The 18,742-nt window shown below is 37.1% G+C and overlaps 1 protein-coding gene across 1 annotated transcript; it reads right to left on the reverse strand.

Moving 5' to 3' along the window:
- Positions 1-1,730: 1,730 nt before the first annotated feature.
- LOC143851747 (putative sucrose-phosphate synthase 1) lies at positions 1,731-13,200 on the reverse strand. The gene is made up of 13 exons (XM_077361233.1): positions 12,817-13,200; positions 12,628-12,717; positions 8,984-9,225; positions 8,512-8,575; positions 7,691-8,389; positions 7,367-7,483; positions 7,048-7,179; positions 6,714-6,890; positions 5,221-5,274; positions 5,066-5,128; positions 3,982-4,947; positions 3,635-3,762; positions 1,731-2,455 (listed from the first exon to the last, which is right to left on the reverse strand). The coding sequence occupies exons 1-13, from the start codon at positions 13,009-13,011 to the stop codon at positions 2,173-2,175; spliced, it is 3,210 nt and encodes a 1,069-aa protein (XP_077217348.1). The 5' UTR covers positions 13,012-13,200; the 3' UTR covers positions 1,731-2,172.
- Positions 13,201-18,742: the final 5,542 nt, after the last annotated feature.

The following is an 18,742-nucleotide window of genomic DNA, read 5'->3' on the forward strand; positions in this document are numbered from 1 at the left end:
TCAATTCTCAACAGGAATATGCCCTGCCCATTTTCCCTCTTTACCTTTTCAAGAAATCTTATTTTTGATTTTAGAGTGAAGGAAAATATCATAGCTGACAAGAGAAATTTAAAATAAAGAGTGGGTGTCAATACCTAGTGCAGGTAGTTTGGATATCATCTCCAAATAAATTGTAGGAACTGATATTTAATTATTTATGCCTCTTTGTACCACATCTATCTTTCAGGTAATAGCGTGATAACTCTTTATGTTAGTGGATTTGGAGATTATCTGGTTTCCTTTATTTTGAAATTGGCAATCCTTTCTTTGTTTTACATTTTTGTTGTAGGCTGCCATAATTTCCCAAAAGCTATCAACACCACCTCGTACAATTATAATACAAGGACAAGTGCCAATATCAAAACTAGGGGGGTGTAGATATCAAATTACACAAAAGCTTATTTATCTTTTTTTTCTTCCGTGAGGGTGTTTTATATAAGGTTGGTTGGTAGCCAATTTCAAAATTAATTGTCATTGTGTCATCTTAGCATATCAATTATGAAGAATTCTTTGGCCAAAAGAGAAGCGATGAAAATGCTACCTGTCCCAAAAAGGGGAAGGGGCAGATCGAAAACAACTTGGGTAGAAATAGTGAGGAAAGACTTGATGGTTAGGAAGATAACTGAGAACATGACCTTGGATAGGAGAGAATGAAAGAAAATGATCCATGTAGACGAACATAACTAGTGTCAGGATTAGATTTAGCCAATTTAAGCTGGGTAGATTCTTTCACCTTCCTCATGAAAATTTTCTAACGGATTCATTAGCCGACCCCAACTAGTTTTTGGACAAAGGCTTAGTTGGGTTAGGAATATGAGAAGGGAAGCCTGACTTGGACCCAAGATCCCTGGAGCACAATTTGTAAATCTTATAATGTTAACAAGGAAATGATATATTCTCTCCATTTTCTCCCCTGGGCCACCCTACCCACTTGTTGTATAAAAAAGAGTAGTAATAAATACACTAGAGTGGGTGGCCTGGGGAAGAAAGGGGGCGGATCTATCACTTTCCTAGGCTCTGTTCAGTCGTCATCATCTTCTGAGAAACCTCGAGACGGGTCAGAAAATGTGTTTAGGGTCTAGCCGTTGATGCCTCTAATACCCACCACATGATAGGAGATCTTTCAAGATCTGCTAGGAAGACACACCCATTTCAGAAAAGTATCTAATAGAGCTCTGTGTTTTGCCACTTTACTCAACACTACCTGAATAACCCTTTTTTTATGATAAAAATACCCCTATTTTTTAATTAAAATAACAAACATACCATTTTGGACACGTGGCAGCACTAAAATGGGTTGGAAATGCAATTAGACTGCAAGTTTAGTACCTCTTTGGATATCTCTAAAACTTATTCGCATCATGAACACAGGCATAAGCAGGCCAAAAGTTTACTGTGACCAGGGGTAGTTCTGATAGTTGCATTAGGTAGTTTATCATCTTGGGGGTTGTTTTAGGGCTATTAGCAATTTTTGAATTTGAGAGGGAATAGGGAGAGAAAAGCTTGTTCTAGAGTTATTTCAAAATTTGGATTTTGAAAGGGTATAGGAAGAGAAAGCTTGTAAACTTGTCTCCAGCAGACTGTTGAACCATGTAAATCCTGTTGAGAACTATTTAATTTAATCCATTGGCAATACTTTAATCCACCATGCTCTGATTGACCTGCAAAAGAACAAAAGAAAGAGAGGAGGCTTGTAGAACAAGTTCTTCATTATTTTCTTTGACAAATTGACCACATATTTTAAGACAGGTAAAAAGCAAACAAACCAATACTATAAACAGAAAATTGATACTCAGCTGAAGCATATCTGAGAGGGAGACAACGACTGGAAAAAGAAAAACTCTCTAAGCAAGATATTAGAGAGGACAGGTGATTGAAACAAGGACTTGGGTATGGGATGAAGAACAGATAACACAGAAGGAAGTACCTGATTTGGGGTATAGAGGTTTTATTTGGAGGGAACACACAAGGGATTTATAACTTAAAGACAGAAGACTGTTTAGGGCGGTTTAAAGTCTGGATGAAGTTTGGGAAGCCAGTCCTGAAATTAAAAAACTGCAAAAGAGCAGGAACAAAACTGAAAAGTTTCACTAGTATAAGCCTTCCTATGTGAAGAAGCATGGAAGGGCTCTGCTAGCCCTTAAGGATGCCTAATTTTCCTAGAGCCATTTGTATGTCATTGGTGTCGCATCCTTCCGTGGTCTGAACGAGATTGGGGCTGTCAAATGGCACAACATCTTCTAATGGATAGCTTCTGATAGCATGGAGCTGACTCTGCATCTTCTTGGAGCAAACCCCGCTTAAAATTATGGTTTTGTGTACTCCTCCAAGCAAGCCTTCGTAATCTGTGTTTCCACTCTCACCCACAAAGACGACCATATTTGACAACTCCACTCCCCATCGAATATATAAATACCTGGAAAGAATGAAACATTGAGCAGTTAAAAGTTAAAACCTCACAAGCTTCATAACAGAGGGCATACATGCATTCATGCAACAAAAATACATGAACCGGCAATTGATTAAGATCAGTGAGAATGCAGCAATGGCATCTCCCTCTGAATCCAATAATCTTGCATCCTCCCTCACAGATCTCGCATCATGTGCATGTATGCGTGATAAAAATGTTTCACAGGATGACCGAGTGTATTAGAGATGAGCAGTAAACTTATTCATTTTGAACCTTTGCTTCAACCCAATCGTACTTATAAAATCTAGATATGCAGCAACATAATCCATGTGAGACTACCTAGGACAGGCATTTCCTTCAAAAAAATTGTCAAGGCTCTCAATCTACCATCATTCCTCAATATTCAAGATAAAATCAACATGATTTCATGAACCATCCACCCACAACTTGGGTCTGTAAACTAAAGAATTCATTAAATTGGAATCTAATAATATGGTTGGCTTGTCAGCATGACATAAAATCCCTTTACACAATTCTTTTAGCAGTAGCCAATATATTACATGATAATAAGAATATCAAGATTCTAGTAAAAATCATGTGCAATCACATGACGAGTTAAAAATAAAGTGAGTTAAACTCAAGTGTAATCACAATGTTGTCATTATCATATTACAAGATTTTCAATAAATATCTCTTTATAAATGAGAGATGAATCAACATCCAAAGTCTGAGTCCTCTTTTACTTGGCAGAAACCAGGTTTCTAAAGGGCCTTGGGAAAAGTGTGCAAGAAAGACAGGCCCATTTTCAGCAAACGTCATGATAAAATAAGTGTAGTACAAAGAACAAAATAGTCTTTGATTTGTTAGATTAGTAAAATTCGATATAAAGTGCTTTATGACTCATTACGATGCATGAAATATAATAAGAAAGATAGGTTTCCGCTTCCATTCTCAAATATTCCAGAAGCTTTATCAACTCAGTAAGCTTGGATACTACTAGATTAGAGTTTAATTCAATTAAAATCAACGGTTAAGTGCTGACAGGCAGGGACCCAACTAAGGCTAGCAATTGTCAAATTTCATGTAGGATATATCTTTAAATAGAAAGTGACCACGGCAAATTTATGAAATGATTGCATGGACCGACATCTTTATGCCAAACAAAGGGTAATCTTAAACATATACCTGAGGGCTTGGGCACGAGAAGCCAGTACGGGAATAACATGCAGTTTGGTACCATTGTAGCTATATAGCACATGACATCGGAGAGCCTGAATTCTCATCATCTTCCGAAGCTCTTTAACAGGAGGAACCTATAAATATAAGGAAAATTAGGAACTCCAATATATTATTCTAAATATGAGATAGTTAACAGAAGAAAGCGGGCAGTTTAACAATTATCCCATCACAAAACAGATTTAAGCATAAGAAAATAGCACAAAATAGCAGTAATCTCGTAAATTCATTAGATATCACGATCTTTTGCAAGAAAATACTTTCCCCACTTAATTCAAATGCAGAATTAAATTTACCGATGCTGGGTTCTTCACTTCAAATGCATGGCAATAGTTGGTTGAACGTTTCTCATCCTCAGTAACATTCTTTTCTTCTTTTTCTCCCTGCCTATCAACAGTCGAAGCAGCCCATTTAACCAAAGTTTTTCTCAACCCTTCACTGCCCCAACGGTATTCAATGTGGGAATGATAATCTAAATCAACTACAAAGGGTAGCTCAGAAGGGCTAAGCATGCCATCCGAATTTGAAGATGGATAATACAGTTCACTGCCACTATTGCATATAAAGGCATCAAAATCAGTAGCAAGCATGCCTCCAGAGACTAGAAGAGAGTGTATCTCCGATACTGTCAGAGCTGTTGACAATATAAACCCTATGGAGCCCGAAATCTTATCCGTGCGTGCAGCCTCAATAATCTTTTGGATAGTTTCAATAAGTTCGGTATCGGAATCACTGTCGATAGCAATAACAAAAATATGTCGCCTCCTTCTCAACATTGGTGACTTACTAGCATTGCCGCTCTGGTCAGCTTTCTCACTGGATCCAGCTTTTCGAGTGGCTTTAACAACTCCCTTTGAGAATGTCAAAACGGCACTCTCTAACTTACTCTTGCCATCTCCCATGCTGTCCTCAGAATCTAAAGCATTATCGAGAGAGCCACTCTCTTCATTTTTTTCCCCGTCCAATGAAAGCTTCAAGTTTAAAGATATATCATGTATATCCCTCAAGGAATTGCCTGGAGAATCTGAGTCTGAATTTTCATACAAATCGTTGCTACTTTGCCATTGAGGATGCCTTGGTCTGCAAATGGCTATCCGAGTTAAATAAGTCTTACAATGCTCTGGCCATGAGAAAAGATGAATATTTTTCAATCCATTCTGCCGACATCTAGCCCAAAGTTGCTTATCAGCAACAAGCTTTAATAGAGCATCAGAAATAGATTGCTGATCGTGGGGATCAACAAGGAGGCCATTGTCAAGAACCTGCAACAAGTTTAACTTAAGCATTGGAAAAGCTACAATTCTTTTTTAATCTTGCTGAAACTAATAAGTGGGAGCAAAGAGAAATGCAAATAAGATAGTAATTAATTTCTTAACAAACCCGATGTATATCAACAGGACCCCCATTTTTTGTGGCAACAATAGGCAAACCATAAGCTGCAGCCTGCTCAGGGAAAGATCATAACGTATGTCAGCTTTCGTAATTCACTAGTGAAACATAAAAGCTCCATGAGTAAATAAAGCACCGAAGAGTACCTCTATCAAAGTAAGGCCAAATGGCTCGATGAAAGCTGGATTTATGAAAACACCCTGCAGAGTTGCAGATTAGGACAAGAGCAATATCAACATATATAACAAATACCTAGATGTGCAAATCAATCTTAGTGACAAGTATATACATTAAATTCAATACACGATGACATCTCAGCTAACTGAAGAGCCAATATTAACTTGCTAAATTGAATTTATCAAGATGATTTAAGTACTTCTGATATTAATGAGATAATATAGAATTAACGATCAGAAACCAAAGATAGAAATAAATTATCTAATAGAAACCTAATAAAGACAGAAACGGGCACTATAAAACACCAAAGTCAAGTTGCATGACGTGGGAGCCAATGCTGTTCTCAAATGATTCAAGGCATGCGATTAACTAAGTAAAGTTTGTATGTATATAACATAATAAATAATCTAAAATATGTATTCAGATTTAATAAAGAAAATAATTAGTGTATTTAGATTTAATAAAGAAAATAACTAACAGAATTAGCCATTGGTTTTGACCCAAAGGAGATGATGATATAATCATAGTAGTGGCAGTTGGTGGTAAGAGGAAGTTTAGTAGCTTGACCTTGAATAGAAGATTTCTACTAATAAGGTTCTGGGTGTCTATTTATCTATTGTCTGTTGAAGTATAAATGATTAAATCACACCAACTCTACCATTCAAAAACAAAAACAAAAAACAAAAAACACCAACTCTATCAGCTTAAGCTTTTGGAGTAATTGGTGGTTTCACATGGTATCGGAGCTATTGTCTCACGGCTGGTCCTTGGTTCAAAACAAAACAACTCCTTGATATTAAAAATCCACATAGATGGCCAACCCAAAATAGAGGGGCCACACGTGAGGTGGAATGTTTAAGTATATGATTAAATAACACTAACTCTAACAGCCATCAAAGCATGGTTTAGTCTAGAGTACTAGAGTTTTGGCACATAACGGACACCTCAAAATCCAATATGTATATTACTGAATCACCCAAGACAAAGTAAGCAGCAGTCGAGATGCTACGTAGTTTAGGAATTAGGATGAATAGTGTATGTATCAAACAATACTTACACTTTGGTTTTTGTGTTACTAAAATGGAGTCGTCGCAGGTGATATTGTTTGTACCAGGTGCCAATTTAAGGCAATCACTTTCATGTTCAAGGTCGCAATCACCTTTCTCAAAAAAATTGTGTTAAGGTCGCATGGGAAAAAAAGCAATTTCCATATTCTTTTCACCTGAATTTATCCTAGGGTGCACGAGTAACACATGAAAAAGAACTAGGAACAAATGTAATGGAAATGTTGAAAAAACAAAACACAGACCACACTAGCATGAACTGAAAGTCATTATACAGAAGGATGCAGAACACAATAAAGGAAGTGAACTATCACAGCTAGTAAAACTATTTTTTACTGTTCAATTCTAAACTATTAACCTTGCCCGCTGCCCATCCTCAGCCGACAGAGAAATCGTACCTTTGTCTTTGCAGCGAGACGATAAATGTCAGGGACATCAGACTGCTTGTGGTGCTTTGGATATGCAACTTGACCATACAGATCGTATTTGTCAATTAGTTTCAGTACTGAGGTGAGAACAGATGCATTTGTGCTCGACATTTCATCGATAGCATCACGGTTTCCCATTACTAGAGTCTGAAACAATATAAAATGTCAGAATATTTCATAAAGTAGACATTTGAAGCCCCTCCGCCAAAAAATCATGATGACCCGCCCATGAAATGAAGCTGAGATATCTAGCAATAAAAAAAGGTAGCAATAATATCAACAAGAGCATCTAGAATACACATACAAGGTTAGCAAGCTCCCTCAATGGACGACATTCTCCAAATGCTTTGACTAGAGTTGTGATATTCTTTTTTGGGTCTGGACGAGCAAGGGCAAGGATCATAGGCTTGCGAGGATTGGTGAAGAAGCGCATTATCTGTCAAACATCAAAATACCAAATCAAAAATGAAAGAAAAGCACCCCAATAGGCAGAGCAAAATGAATAGGAAAAGTTTTCCGGGTACCATATCCACAGAAAAATATAAACCACATTAGTTCAATATTTAAGTATTGGCATTGCAAACATATACAAGAAGGCAGAAGAAGTTCAATGAAATTAAAACCTCAAACCAAATCGGTGGATCCGGAGAAGCTGAGCTTTCTTCATTTCCTTCTGCGTCGCCATCCATATCACCATCATGTACAACAATATTATTGAACTCCATTCCAGGAGTCATTATCTGCAGATTATTGTAACAATAGAATTCATTCTTGATAACTTACCCGATATATTAGCAGGAGTTTCCTACTAAATAAACAGAAAAATCTAACATGTGAGACAATCGCGAGTTAGGACACCACACCACAAACAATTTAACAAATATAAATTTCAATAAGCAAGTCTGCAATTCTCATATAGAATATAAGCAATTGCGAGTTATACTTACAACCATGCGAGGCATGTAACGCCCATAACAGCTCACGTTGCGCTTGATTCTAGCTCGTAGTTTTCGCTCAAGTGGTACATCAAATCCATCATATAAATTCCATTGCTGCTCTATCTCCTGTCGTGTGCTTGTGATAACTATTTCGGAGGAATCAAGAGACAACTCTTCAGCTTCTATCCTACGCATAATTTTGTACATCGCATTTATTTCTTCCCTTGATTGACGTCCTTGTTTGAGTAGTTGTTCTAACTTATCTCTCCCAAGTGAATGACCAGTGAAAAGCATTGGAACATTCAAAGATCCAGACAACAGAGCAGCAGAGTCACCTGCATCTGCATAGTGTCCATGGATGGCAACAGGCCAAACGGGTTGCCCACCACCAATTTGTTCCCCAAGAACTTTGGACATATTTAATATGTGGTTAAGTGCACCATCAACAAATTCTGGAATGTATGGCCACAGGTGTTCCTTAGGTATATATTTATCTCTGGGTCCGAATGGGATGCGGACAATAAAAGAACCACTGCTCTCTCCAATCTCGTGCATGAAACTATCAGAGCTTCCGGGACGCAACATTTCAGTAGGTTCCCCATAAGTCCAATCTACATCTGGAGCTAATATTTGTCTGGTCAGCAGATCAACCCGATAAACTCCAGGCATTGTGCCTAAAGCCCTTGCAAGTTCTACAACATACTTAACCTATAAAAATTAACAATATTCAGGTTTCCACAGACTAACAGGTCATTATACAGACAATGATTTAAATAGATCACACCAGCAGAGAGGACTTTAAAAGAAAGAGCTTCATCACAAAGAGTTACCTGACCACCAGTATCAGAATCGCGGCCAAGCTCCATATTTTCACCCCGTATCAGACCATGAATGCTGCATGAAGATTATTGGTTAACAAGAGTTAAAGGCCATCATTTATGCCGGATATAAATAGGGCCAGTATCCTTTTTTATCAGAAGAAACATATATATTAGAAAATAGAAAATTGACAATGATTTAAATCTAATGAAGCTATCTAATTGGCGTCTCAGATGAACTGACATTGTGTTCCATCAATTACCTAAAGAATACTTGCCAACCTACATACCATAATAATTAATTCTCAGAAAAAAAAAATTATCTAAAGAATACTGGTTGCATGTTATCTTTACTCATTTAACATCACCAAGATTATTTTCCAACTTAAATAGTTAAATGCCTTTTTACTGTGAAGAGATCATTTTATATACATCTACCTGATCTCACCAACAACTATTAGAGCCTCAAAGTTCAGTTACATGCCTTACTAGAACTATGTAGAGCTTTTTCTCCTTGTGCTGACTAGCCCAAGCCTCAATCGCATCAACAGAACTAATTCTTGGCATCCTGCCTCTAGTGCTATCGCCATGAGCCGAAATGTCACTGACAACATCTCCCTTCTCCCCTTCTGATAGGTCTTCTGACATATCTGCAGTGGCATCTCTGCGACCCCTTTCACGTTCAAGACGACGCTTAGCCATGCGTTGGGCTTCCTCTCCCTCAATCTGCATTACATTAAGTGTAATTTCAATGGATAAATATCTCATGCACCAGAATGATGCAAATTAGGGCTCAATAAATTTTTGCCATTAGATCTTTTTTTTTTAATGGCGCAAAACTGTAAAAACTCGAACTATGGCAATTGGTCCAGATAGATATGCTTTCCCTTCCCTTTCCACGAGCACGATGTAGGCCCGATCCTAAAGCAAAGTCTTCACTGAGAAACAACTAGATATGTGCTTGTGTGGAAAAAGTGTCAACATTTGAAGGAATTTCCCAAGTACATAAATTAAAATACAAGCTCACCAAAACAAAAACTCCTTCACCTATGTGCTAGTGTACGCTTTCAGATAGCCATCATGCTATGTCTAATTTCAACAAAGAAAGTGAATAAAAAAACAATCTAACACTTGCAATAGTTCGATAGTGATCATATGAATTGGTGAATGTCCAAAAAAGATATAAATAAACCAGAGAATATGCACAGGACTAGAAATTATTCAGCAAGCATTGGCTCCATTTTCTCTCAGCACGTTATAACAAATTGAGTAGACCAGAAACGATATCAATTTTATATTATGATTTCCATTAACCTGAGCAAGACTTTGCACAAGAACCATTTTCTATCAGTACTTTCTATGCAGTATGAAGTGGCAACTTAATTAAGAGATTGGACAACACCATCTCAGAAAATGTCCTGCAAATGCATGAGAACCATGACACAAAATCTTGGGAAAACACAATGCATAAGCATTAATATCCTAAGAATAAGTAGTTTTCACGGAGGTATAGCACACAGCTACCAGAGTGGGAAGCGAGTGCGAGAAGCGATGAGTTTTAAAAAGAGAAAATGAGGGAAGCAAAAAGCTCTAAAGAAAATAGCGAGAAAATATATGGAAAGCATCATTGCAGGTCCAATTAAAGCATGTAATAAGCCTCATTGGAGGCAAACAAGAAATGTACATAAAGAGTAGGAGTATAATAGGTTGCGGAGGAAGGGTTAGTGTAAGTAAGAATTAAAAGTAATAAAGAAGACTTCGCGATGGATTAGAATTATAAGTTTTTGTCATTTATAGTTTCTCATGTTTTATCCATGCGATTTAATGTTAAATTTTTAGAAAAAGATAAATATAAGTTTCATTTAAAACTTAAGATGATTTTTGAAGTTTTAAATACACTCTTTTCTTAAAGATGCTCCTTCGGCATTATCAAAAGAAGAAAATACTCTTAGAAGGAAAAATAGGCTGTGGAGGAAGGGTTAATGTAATAAAGAAGACTTCACGACTGATTAGAATTATAAGTTTTATCCATTTATAGTTTCATTTGTTTTATTCATGTACATTTAATGTTAAGTTTCTAGAAAAAGATAAATATAAGTTCCATTTAAAACTTACGATGAGTTTTAAAGTTGTATATACATTGTTTTCTTCTATGATTTATCTGACACTTTGAATTTATTGTTGACACACATGTCGTGACGTGTCCGACACGACACGTGTGTCCACATGTGTCGTGCCATGTCCAACACGACACAGGTGTCCACATGTATCGACACTTCTTTCAACACTTATAATTGTACTGCTAGATGCGTCGGACTTAATGTGGGTGTGTCAATAGTTTTTTTTGTACCGTGTTGATGTGACATTCGGTTTTATTATTGAATACAGTAGTTATCCCTTTTGTTATTAACTCTTCTTTTAGAGGGAGAGCCTTAGCAACGGTAAGGTTGCTCCATTGTGACCGGTGGTCACGGGTTCGAGTCACGGAAACAGCCTCTCTGCAAAGCACGGGTAAGGCTGTGTACATCTAGCCTTCCCTAGACCTCGCAATGGCGGGAGCCTCGTGCACTAGGACGCCCTTTTTTTATTATTAACTCTTCTTTTATTATAAACTCTTCTTTTAGCACTTCTTTAACGAATAATTGAAGTTATATCCCCTCCCTAAATTTAAAACCCAAGTCCTATTGGTCTTTCTTTCTCGCTGCATATTGGAGACTAAAGAGAATGGATTAACTTGATGAATGCGGTGTCATTTGTTTATCTCATGTTTGTTTTAGATTATAGTTGATTAATCCTAAGATTTATTAGTTTGTTAAATGAATACCGTATTTATATTGTTACAAATTATGATAGTAATATGTAATTTTATATGTATGTACGTGTATGAGCGTGCCATTTTTAGGAATTTCCATGTCAGATACCTGGTAACTGTGTCGAAACTCGACATGCAAGTCTGTCTACAAATCATGAATATATATACTTTCTATTTTAGCCGTGTCCCCGTTTCTAAATTTTGGGGGTTTGCCATGTCCGACACTTCATGTCCGTGTCGACATGCGACACCTGTGTCCATGTCAACAAATCATAGCTTTTCTTAAATACGCTCCGTCGGCATTATCAAAAGGAGAAAATACTCTTTTAGGAAAAAAATAAGGGAAGTGAAATTAACACCCTTTTTATCACCAGGGACACCCGGAGCCAGTGTACGCGGCAATCAAATCCACTGGATTCTTCTGACGTCAAGTACATTAGCCCCCCTTCAGTCATTGATACACTGGCGCTGGGTGTCCCTAGTGATCAAAAGAGACATAAATATCACTTACCAAAAATAATCATCTAAATACGAATTGTGCTCTTAATTAAGAGAAAACGAGTATGAAGCGTGTGGGAAGGGCGATTCCCCAAAATTTGGGAAGCGAGAAGAACTTGGCATATGAAGCGAGCTTTCCATGAGACTGCGAAGTTTCCGGTAATATGGTACAACACAATAAACCAAGCGCACGACTTTCTTCAAGAAAGTCATGAACGTACTTGAAAAGATTCACTTTAAAAAGTATAGATACACGACCTAGAATGCAAATCTAATAAATTTATTCTTCTAGATCGAATCAAGTACAAAAATTGAACTGATGGCCTCTCAACTTCCACTGCATCAAGAACAATATCAGCTAATGAGTTGCAGCACAACCAAATGAAGATCAGCATGATCAAACTACATTGTGGGACATAAAAACTTAACCCTGATGATGTTCTTTGTAAAGACCCAAATAAATATCACAACACAAAACAAAAACATACTAAGAACCCATAAACAGAACAACCCAAAAACAATACAAAAACCTGATCAAAACACAAAACATAAGAGAACTCAAACTTCCATGAAAACACATCCGATTTAAGGATAAAAATGCAAGATCAAAACTTATTTTCGACCCCCAAATCAGTGAAATTTCAATCATCAACAAACAGTTACATTATCCAAAAGATTCCATGCTGAAATACACTCAAGCATCTTCCTTTTATCCCATACAAAACTTCAAAACAATTTCCGTATCACCAAGTAAGAAAAAAAATGAAACAAATTTAAGTAGAGTTTGCAGAATAATAAATAAATAAATAAATCAAAACCTGCTTCTTCTTGCGAGCAAGATTCCAAATCCTCCAACACATGTTCTCCAATCTAGTATTCCTCTCTTGAGGACTCCTCATAGCCGCTGCCTAAAAAAAAATACCATTAAAATAAAACCCAGAATCAAAACCAAAAGAATGCATGAAAAAAAAAAAAAAATCCAAATTTCATTTTAGATCTTATTATACCTTCACCCATGAGCGATGGAGATCAGTCTCATCGAATCCAGTAATAACCTCTTCAACAAAGTAACGAGTTGGGCTGAATCTCCCTCTCTCCCTCAGAAGCAAAGACGATGACTTGGATGACTTGGCACCGTCGATTCCAGGACCCACGTCCAGAATCGCTTCCAGGTAACTGTTAATCCAGTCGTTTCCCGCCATTAACGGTTACTAGAGAGAGAGAGAGAGAGAGAGTTTTTTTTTTTTTTTTTTTGGGTTATGGGGAAGAAGGAGAAAGGGAAGGAAAAGAACAAGTGAGTCCAAACAGAGAAAGAGGGAAGACGATTAAATAGGTTTTTTTGCCCGAAAACAGAAATCTCTAGACAGGGGTATCTGTATCTGCGATTTTTCAGGAAGGACACAGAATAAATCAATAAGACAAAATATGAGCATGTGTGGCTGCTCTCACATGCAACAGCAGCCTAGACGCGAAATTCGTTCTGCGATGGTCACTAGCAAATCCCAAAAAATATAATATGATATTGAATTAGGGGGGGCCGGGGGGGGGGGGGGGTAAAGAAATGGAATTATTAGAGGGAATATGCTGAGTTTGTTTTTGAAGTTAATCATGAAAGTCTCTCCCTTCAATATGACCAAAACACCCTTTCATTATTTTTTGAAAGAAATTTGAATTTGTTTTTAGTTAAGGCCAAGGGAAATGATTACAGCACTCCATTTTTCTAATATGTGGCGAAAGCTTCTTGTCTTTTAATGCTTAATTGGTGCTGTTAGAGCTTTTTGTAACTGTAAATAACCTTTTGACAGCTCTCTAAACACTAAAAGACAAGAAGCTTTGGCTACAAATCTTACTAGTGGAGTGCTACAATCATTTCCCAATAAGGTAATATGCACTAAATGTAAAATTATCCTATAAGCATGTTTAATGGTAGAAGCAATCTCAACCCTTACATTAGTTTTGCTTGTGGGTGCAAAGATAAGGACCTTTGATAAGGTGGGTCACCATGGGTTACGACTGGCCCACTAGATCAACCGTCACAAAGTTTGAATAATATTGTGATAGTATTTGCAGCGGCGATCGGATCTATTTGGATGATCGTCAACAAAATTTTGAATCATCTACTTAATTTAAAATTTAAGATCCTACTACTAATTTTTTGTATCGGATCTAGCTTTCGGTTTTGGTACAATATATTTAAGGAAATGATATCAGAACTCCAATGTTTCGAAGCATCTTATCGTCTAGCATTTAAAGGGCTGTGAGGAGGATTTTACAGCTCTCAAAAAGCTCTTATAAACCCTTTAAATACTAAACGGCGCAACTCATGAAGACGATGGAGTGCTTAAATCATTTCCCTATATTTTTCAAAAAAAAAAATGAAATACCCAATATGTTTATTTTAGTTTATGAGGAATGCTAAACTGAAGGGGACCCTTGAAAAAACCTAGCCGTAGAGACAACTCATTGGATCCATGTCATCCAATACGGTACCAAATTAGATCATATAGTGTTCAATGTCTTTCAATGAATTCTCAGACAATTAAAACAATCACTATCCTATAATAGGAATTATTGTAAGAACACTGTTCATAATCTGTAAATAATTGGGAAATTGATCATTTTTAATTTCTTGATTGTCTCAAATTTTACCTGAATTTTATGAATAATTCATGTTTAATATTCAAATTTTGCACCACAATTTTTTTTTTTTTTAAATCATAAAAATTATGATAATATAGGAGCTGATATAACTAAATGAGAGTGAGACAGGGAACAAGAGGTTGGTCGGGTGCAGGGGTGATGGCACTTGACAGGAAAGGGGGACAATCGCCCCCCTTAATTTTTTGGAAAAAAAAAAAACCTTTATTTTTTAATATTTTTTTTTTATACTTACCCCATTTTTAAAAAAATATGCCCCCCTTTCCAATCATCCCTAAGATAGAAAATAAGTTTAAAATTTTAATTTTTCCATTTTTATATTCCTTCCTTGTGCAAAATTTACTATAATTTTTGCCCCCTTGTGCAAAATTTTAGATAGAAATTTTTTCTATCTTAATTTTAAGATAGAAAAAAAATTACTATAATTTTTGCCTCCCTTGTGCAAAATTTCTGGCATCGACCCTAGTCGGGTGTTAGAAAAGGGTCTAACAGTAAGATCTTAGTTTGCTTTCCGATGGCCGACAGGCCTTCTTTCTCCAATGCCGTATTAGCCAAGCAGCGTGAAATCTGCAAACAATATTCCCACACTTGAAAATTAACCCTGAATCATTGGTACTTTAGGAGAAATTATATGATGAAGGGCAGTATAAATATGTAAAGGTGGTACGATTGAAGTGGGCTACTGTTGGATCAAATATCAAGGACGGGATGATGAGAACTTGTTTATAAGGCACTTCAATTCTTCATCATATAATCTCTCGTAATTAAGGGAAATGATACAGCACAACCATATTTTAATATTATCAGGAACCATCTTGTTTTTATTATTTAAAGAGCTGTCAAAAGGTTATTACATTTCCTGAAAAGCTCTCAGGATCCAATTAAAGGAGATAAGAGAGCTGGGTTTATGCAAATATCAAAATCAAAATATGTTGTGCTGATAACATTTCTCTTTAGCAATTTTGCTAAAAGGATTATGTCATAGACTCACCGCCCCTTCCTCCCCCAAACACCGTTTTGACATTTCTCTTCAGCACTACCGTATTTTGATGAGGGCACTCCTCACTTTATTAAAAGTACGGTAGGGCCCACACCATAGGATGATCGAAACCGTCCATTAGATCGGCCACAGCCTAAATAGGTTGTGCCCAAAAAATCATTTTGATAGGTCGATCCTAACCCTCCAACATTCAGATCGGAGAGGGTTAGGATCTACCTATGGAGATGAGTTTTCGGGCACAACTTATTTAGGCTGTGGCCTATCTAATGGACGGTTTCGATCATCCAATGGTGTGGGCCGATACCGTACTTTTAATAAAGTGAAGAGTGGCCTCATCAAAATACAGTAGTGCTGATAACATTTCCCAAAAAAAATTGTATCAGGTCGAATTATTCCCGAATCTAAACTCGGTGACTATGCATGTACATAAGTGATTTTGGTAGCCAGTTGAGTGAGTAGTGACGTGAACACATTGAACTCCCATGTATAGGAACTAGAAAATCTGGATTTCGGTAGCTAGCGTGCGATATTTATTGCGCAATTTAATGTTGGGGCATAAAATTTGTCGTAAATGGTATAAATATCAAGGAAATATCTGTTAGATATATGTTTTTAAAGGGACCCATTGCCTTCGTAAGGAAAACGACTATGTAGTAGACGAACCCATTGCCACGTGTTTAGTAATCGGGTCCATAAAATGGTTGGCCATAACAAGTGTGGCCTATTGCCCTTGATCACACATTGTGATACGATAAGATGCGTTCAGTACAACACTTATTGGGGTCTGACTTTAGATTGATATGAACCGTCCATTTTATAGTCCTTGGTTTGGATCTTCTATACCCCAAAAATTCAATTACACCTAGTTATATTGATATTTAAAGGGAAATGTTATCGTATTTTGATGAGGGCACTCCTCACTTTATTAAAAGTACTGTATGGCCCGCACCATAAGATGATCCAAACCGTCCATTACATGGGCCACATCCTAAATAGGTTGTGCCCCAAAATTTATTTCCATAGGTTGATCCTAACCCTCCGATCTATACAGGGTTAGGATCAACCTATGGAAATGATTTTTGAGGCACAACCTATTTAGGTTGTGACCCATCTAATGGACTGTTTGGATCATCCTATAGTGCGAGGCATACCATACTTTTAATAAAGTGAGGAGTGCCCTCATCAAAATACAGTAGTGCTTATAACATTTCCCTATTTAAAATGTATTTTTTTGTTGTCGAACATGGATGCTAAAAACTACATAAATGTAGTCTCCTTTGGAAGTTGAAGGCCAAATCTCTTGTCACCCTCCTTAATTTGACACAAAGTTGTGAGTCGTACCAACATCTACCAAGGCACTAACCTAAGGTGCATCGTCACTCATTAATTAGGTGCTTTAGTATCCATGTGATCAACCTTAATTGGTTCGAGAGTCTCTTGTACATATCTCAACATTGTTTTAAACCTCTCCCATAGTTTTCTATATAGCTCTAGAGTTTTGAAATGTTCTCTACTCCTCCAGAGCTGACTTAAGCCTGTAATAGGCCCCCACATCAGAGAATGCGATGATGCCTCACCAGCTAAAGGGTTGTGGCCCCCACATCAGAGAATTCATATGATTGAGCCACGTGTAATGGCACGTCATGAACAAGTGTTCTTTGTTTTTGTCATGGGGTGTTTCATTCATGGACCTTCAAATATAGAGTATGCTTTTGGCCTTATTTTTTCTCAATGCGTGACATTATTTAGGACACGTAACGTTTTATATTGTTTTGAATATGAGATGAATTCCTTTTTGTGCTGTGCTCTCATGGGTTTCGTTTCTCGGTTTTTAATAATTGTGATCTGTGAAGTAAGGTTCTTAGTTATGTTCTTACAATGTGAACTCCCTCCTTTCCTTTCAACTGAATACAGAGCTCTGACTTCCCTCGCTTTGAGTTTTTTCTTGAAATGACGCACAAGCCAACATCATTTATGTACGCGAACAGGGAAATCATATTTTCACCCCCTTGTTTTATCATTTTCACTCCACCCCTTTTGTTTGTCGTGTTCTAAGAATGGCTTCATTTTCAGGAATTTGGCTCCTTTTCTTTCGATGTAAAAAATGGCCGTAAAATTCGTCCAAAGAAAAGGAGTAGAAAAGTCACATGAATGAGATGAAAATGTAATTACTTTAAAGAAAAGACAAACAAAAGGGGTAAAAATTTCATTTTCGTACGTGCCAAAATTTGTTCCTTTATAAACTAAGGTTGGATTGGCAACCCTACACAAAAAGGAATTCTGCAGATTTTTCGTGCAGAGAATGAAAAGTACGAAAGAATTGAAGGAATCCTCCTGCATGGACACACATTGTTTGTCCATTTTCCACTCCATCTTTAATTGCGTTAGGATGATCCTATAGGGCTGATTTTTGGTACACACCCTATCCATGGAAGCGTGGTAGAGTACTTTGTGTAATCAACAAAGTAAAGAGTCTTTCCTGAGTTCCAGGCCAGGTCCTCCTGGAATTGTGTGTGGGAAAGAGATAAGGAACAAAGAATATAATCATATTATATTCTCCTACCTATTACATGCATCATTTAAATAAGTACAAAAATAACTGCAATCATCTAAGTGGAGAACATGGAGAACATGGGAAACTGAAATCATCGACATGGAGAACATGGGAAGATAAATCTTCCTATTCTACTCACTAGAGGTAGCACAACAGTAAGGATTTCACACGTAATCCTTCATGTTCGATGGTGGATGTCGAGTCCTAGTGGAAGGTGGTCGTTGGGCAGTTGTACGAGGAGTCGTGATATCTGCGGGAACTTCGGATGAAGTGGGAATGGATGACGGCACCGTATCAAAGGGCCTTCCAAATGAGTGCTTTGGATCCTCAAAAAATATGGGGCCACATGTGTTTTTGAGCTATAGCTTAGGAACACTTTCCTCCAAAAAAATTTATATTTTTAAGGTTTTAAGTAACTTGGGGCTTGTCCAGGGCCACAATGTTTTCCCAATATAGATGTCATTTAATTTGTTTTTAATGCTTCTCGTATAATTAGAGATTTATGGCCTGTTGTTTAAATCCGACTCTGAGAAGCAAAGCAGAGTCACTCCAAGCGATTCTCTTCCACCCATATCACGGTCTAAGAAACAGAGAATAAGAATTGTTGAAGAACATGACATATGCCATTTCGTTATTAACACTTAAAAGACGAAGTTTAGCCTCGGTCGCAATTAAGTTAGTCACACTTAATTGAGGTTGTCTTGCCTTGTTCACTTTCACT

This window comes from Tasmannia lanceolata, unplaced genomic scaffold (genome assembly GCF_043159265.1).
Source record: "Tasmannia lanceolata isolate RefF3 unplaced genomic scaffold, GAP_Taslan_0.1 ptg000018l, whole genome shotgun sequence".
In the NCBI taxonomy this organism is placed as follows: domain Eukaryota; kingdom Viridiplantae; phylum Streptophyta; class Magnoliopsida; order Canellales; family Winteraceae; genus Tasmannia; species Tasmannia lanceolata.

What these genes read in the sequence shown, in the direction of transcription:
- LOC143851747 (XM_077361233.1), bottom strand. Translation starts at nt 13,011, where the DNA reads ATGGCGGGAAACGACTGGATTAACAGTTACCTGGAAGCGATTCTGGAC. An exon ending in TGAGGGAGCTTGCTAACCTT is followed by an intron (nt 6,891 to 7,047) that starts GTATGTGTATTC and finishes ATATTGTTTCAG; the next exon opens with ACTCTAGTAATGGGAAACCG. An exon ending in GTCTCGCTGCAAAGACAAAG is followed by an intron (nt 5,275 to 6,713) that starts GTACGATTTCTC and finishes GCAACTCTGCAG; the next exon opens with GGTGTTTTCATAAATCCAGC.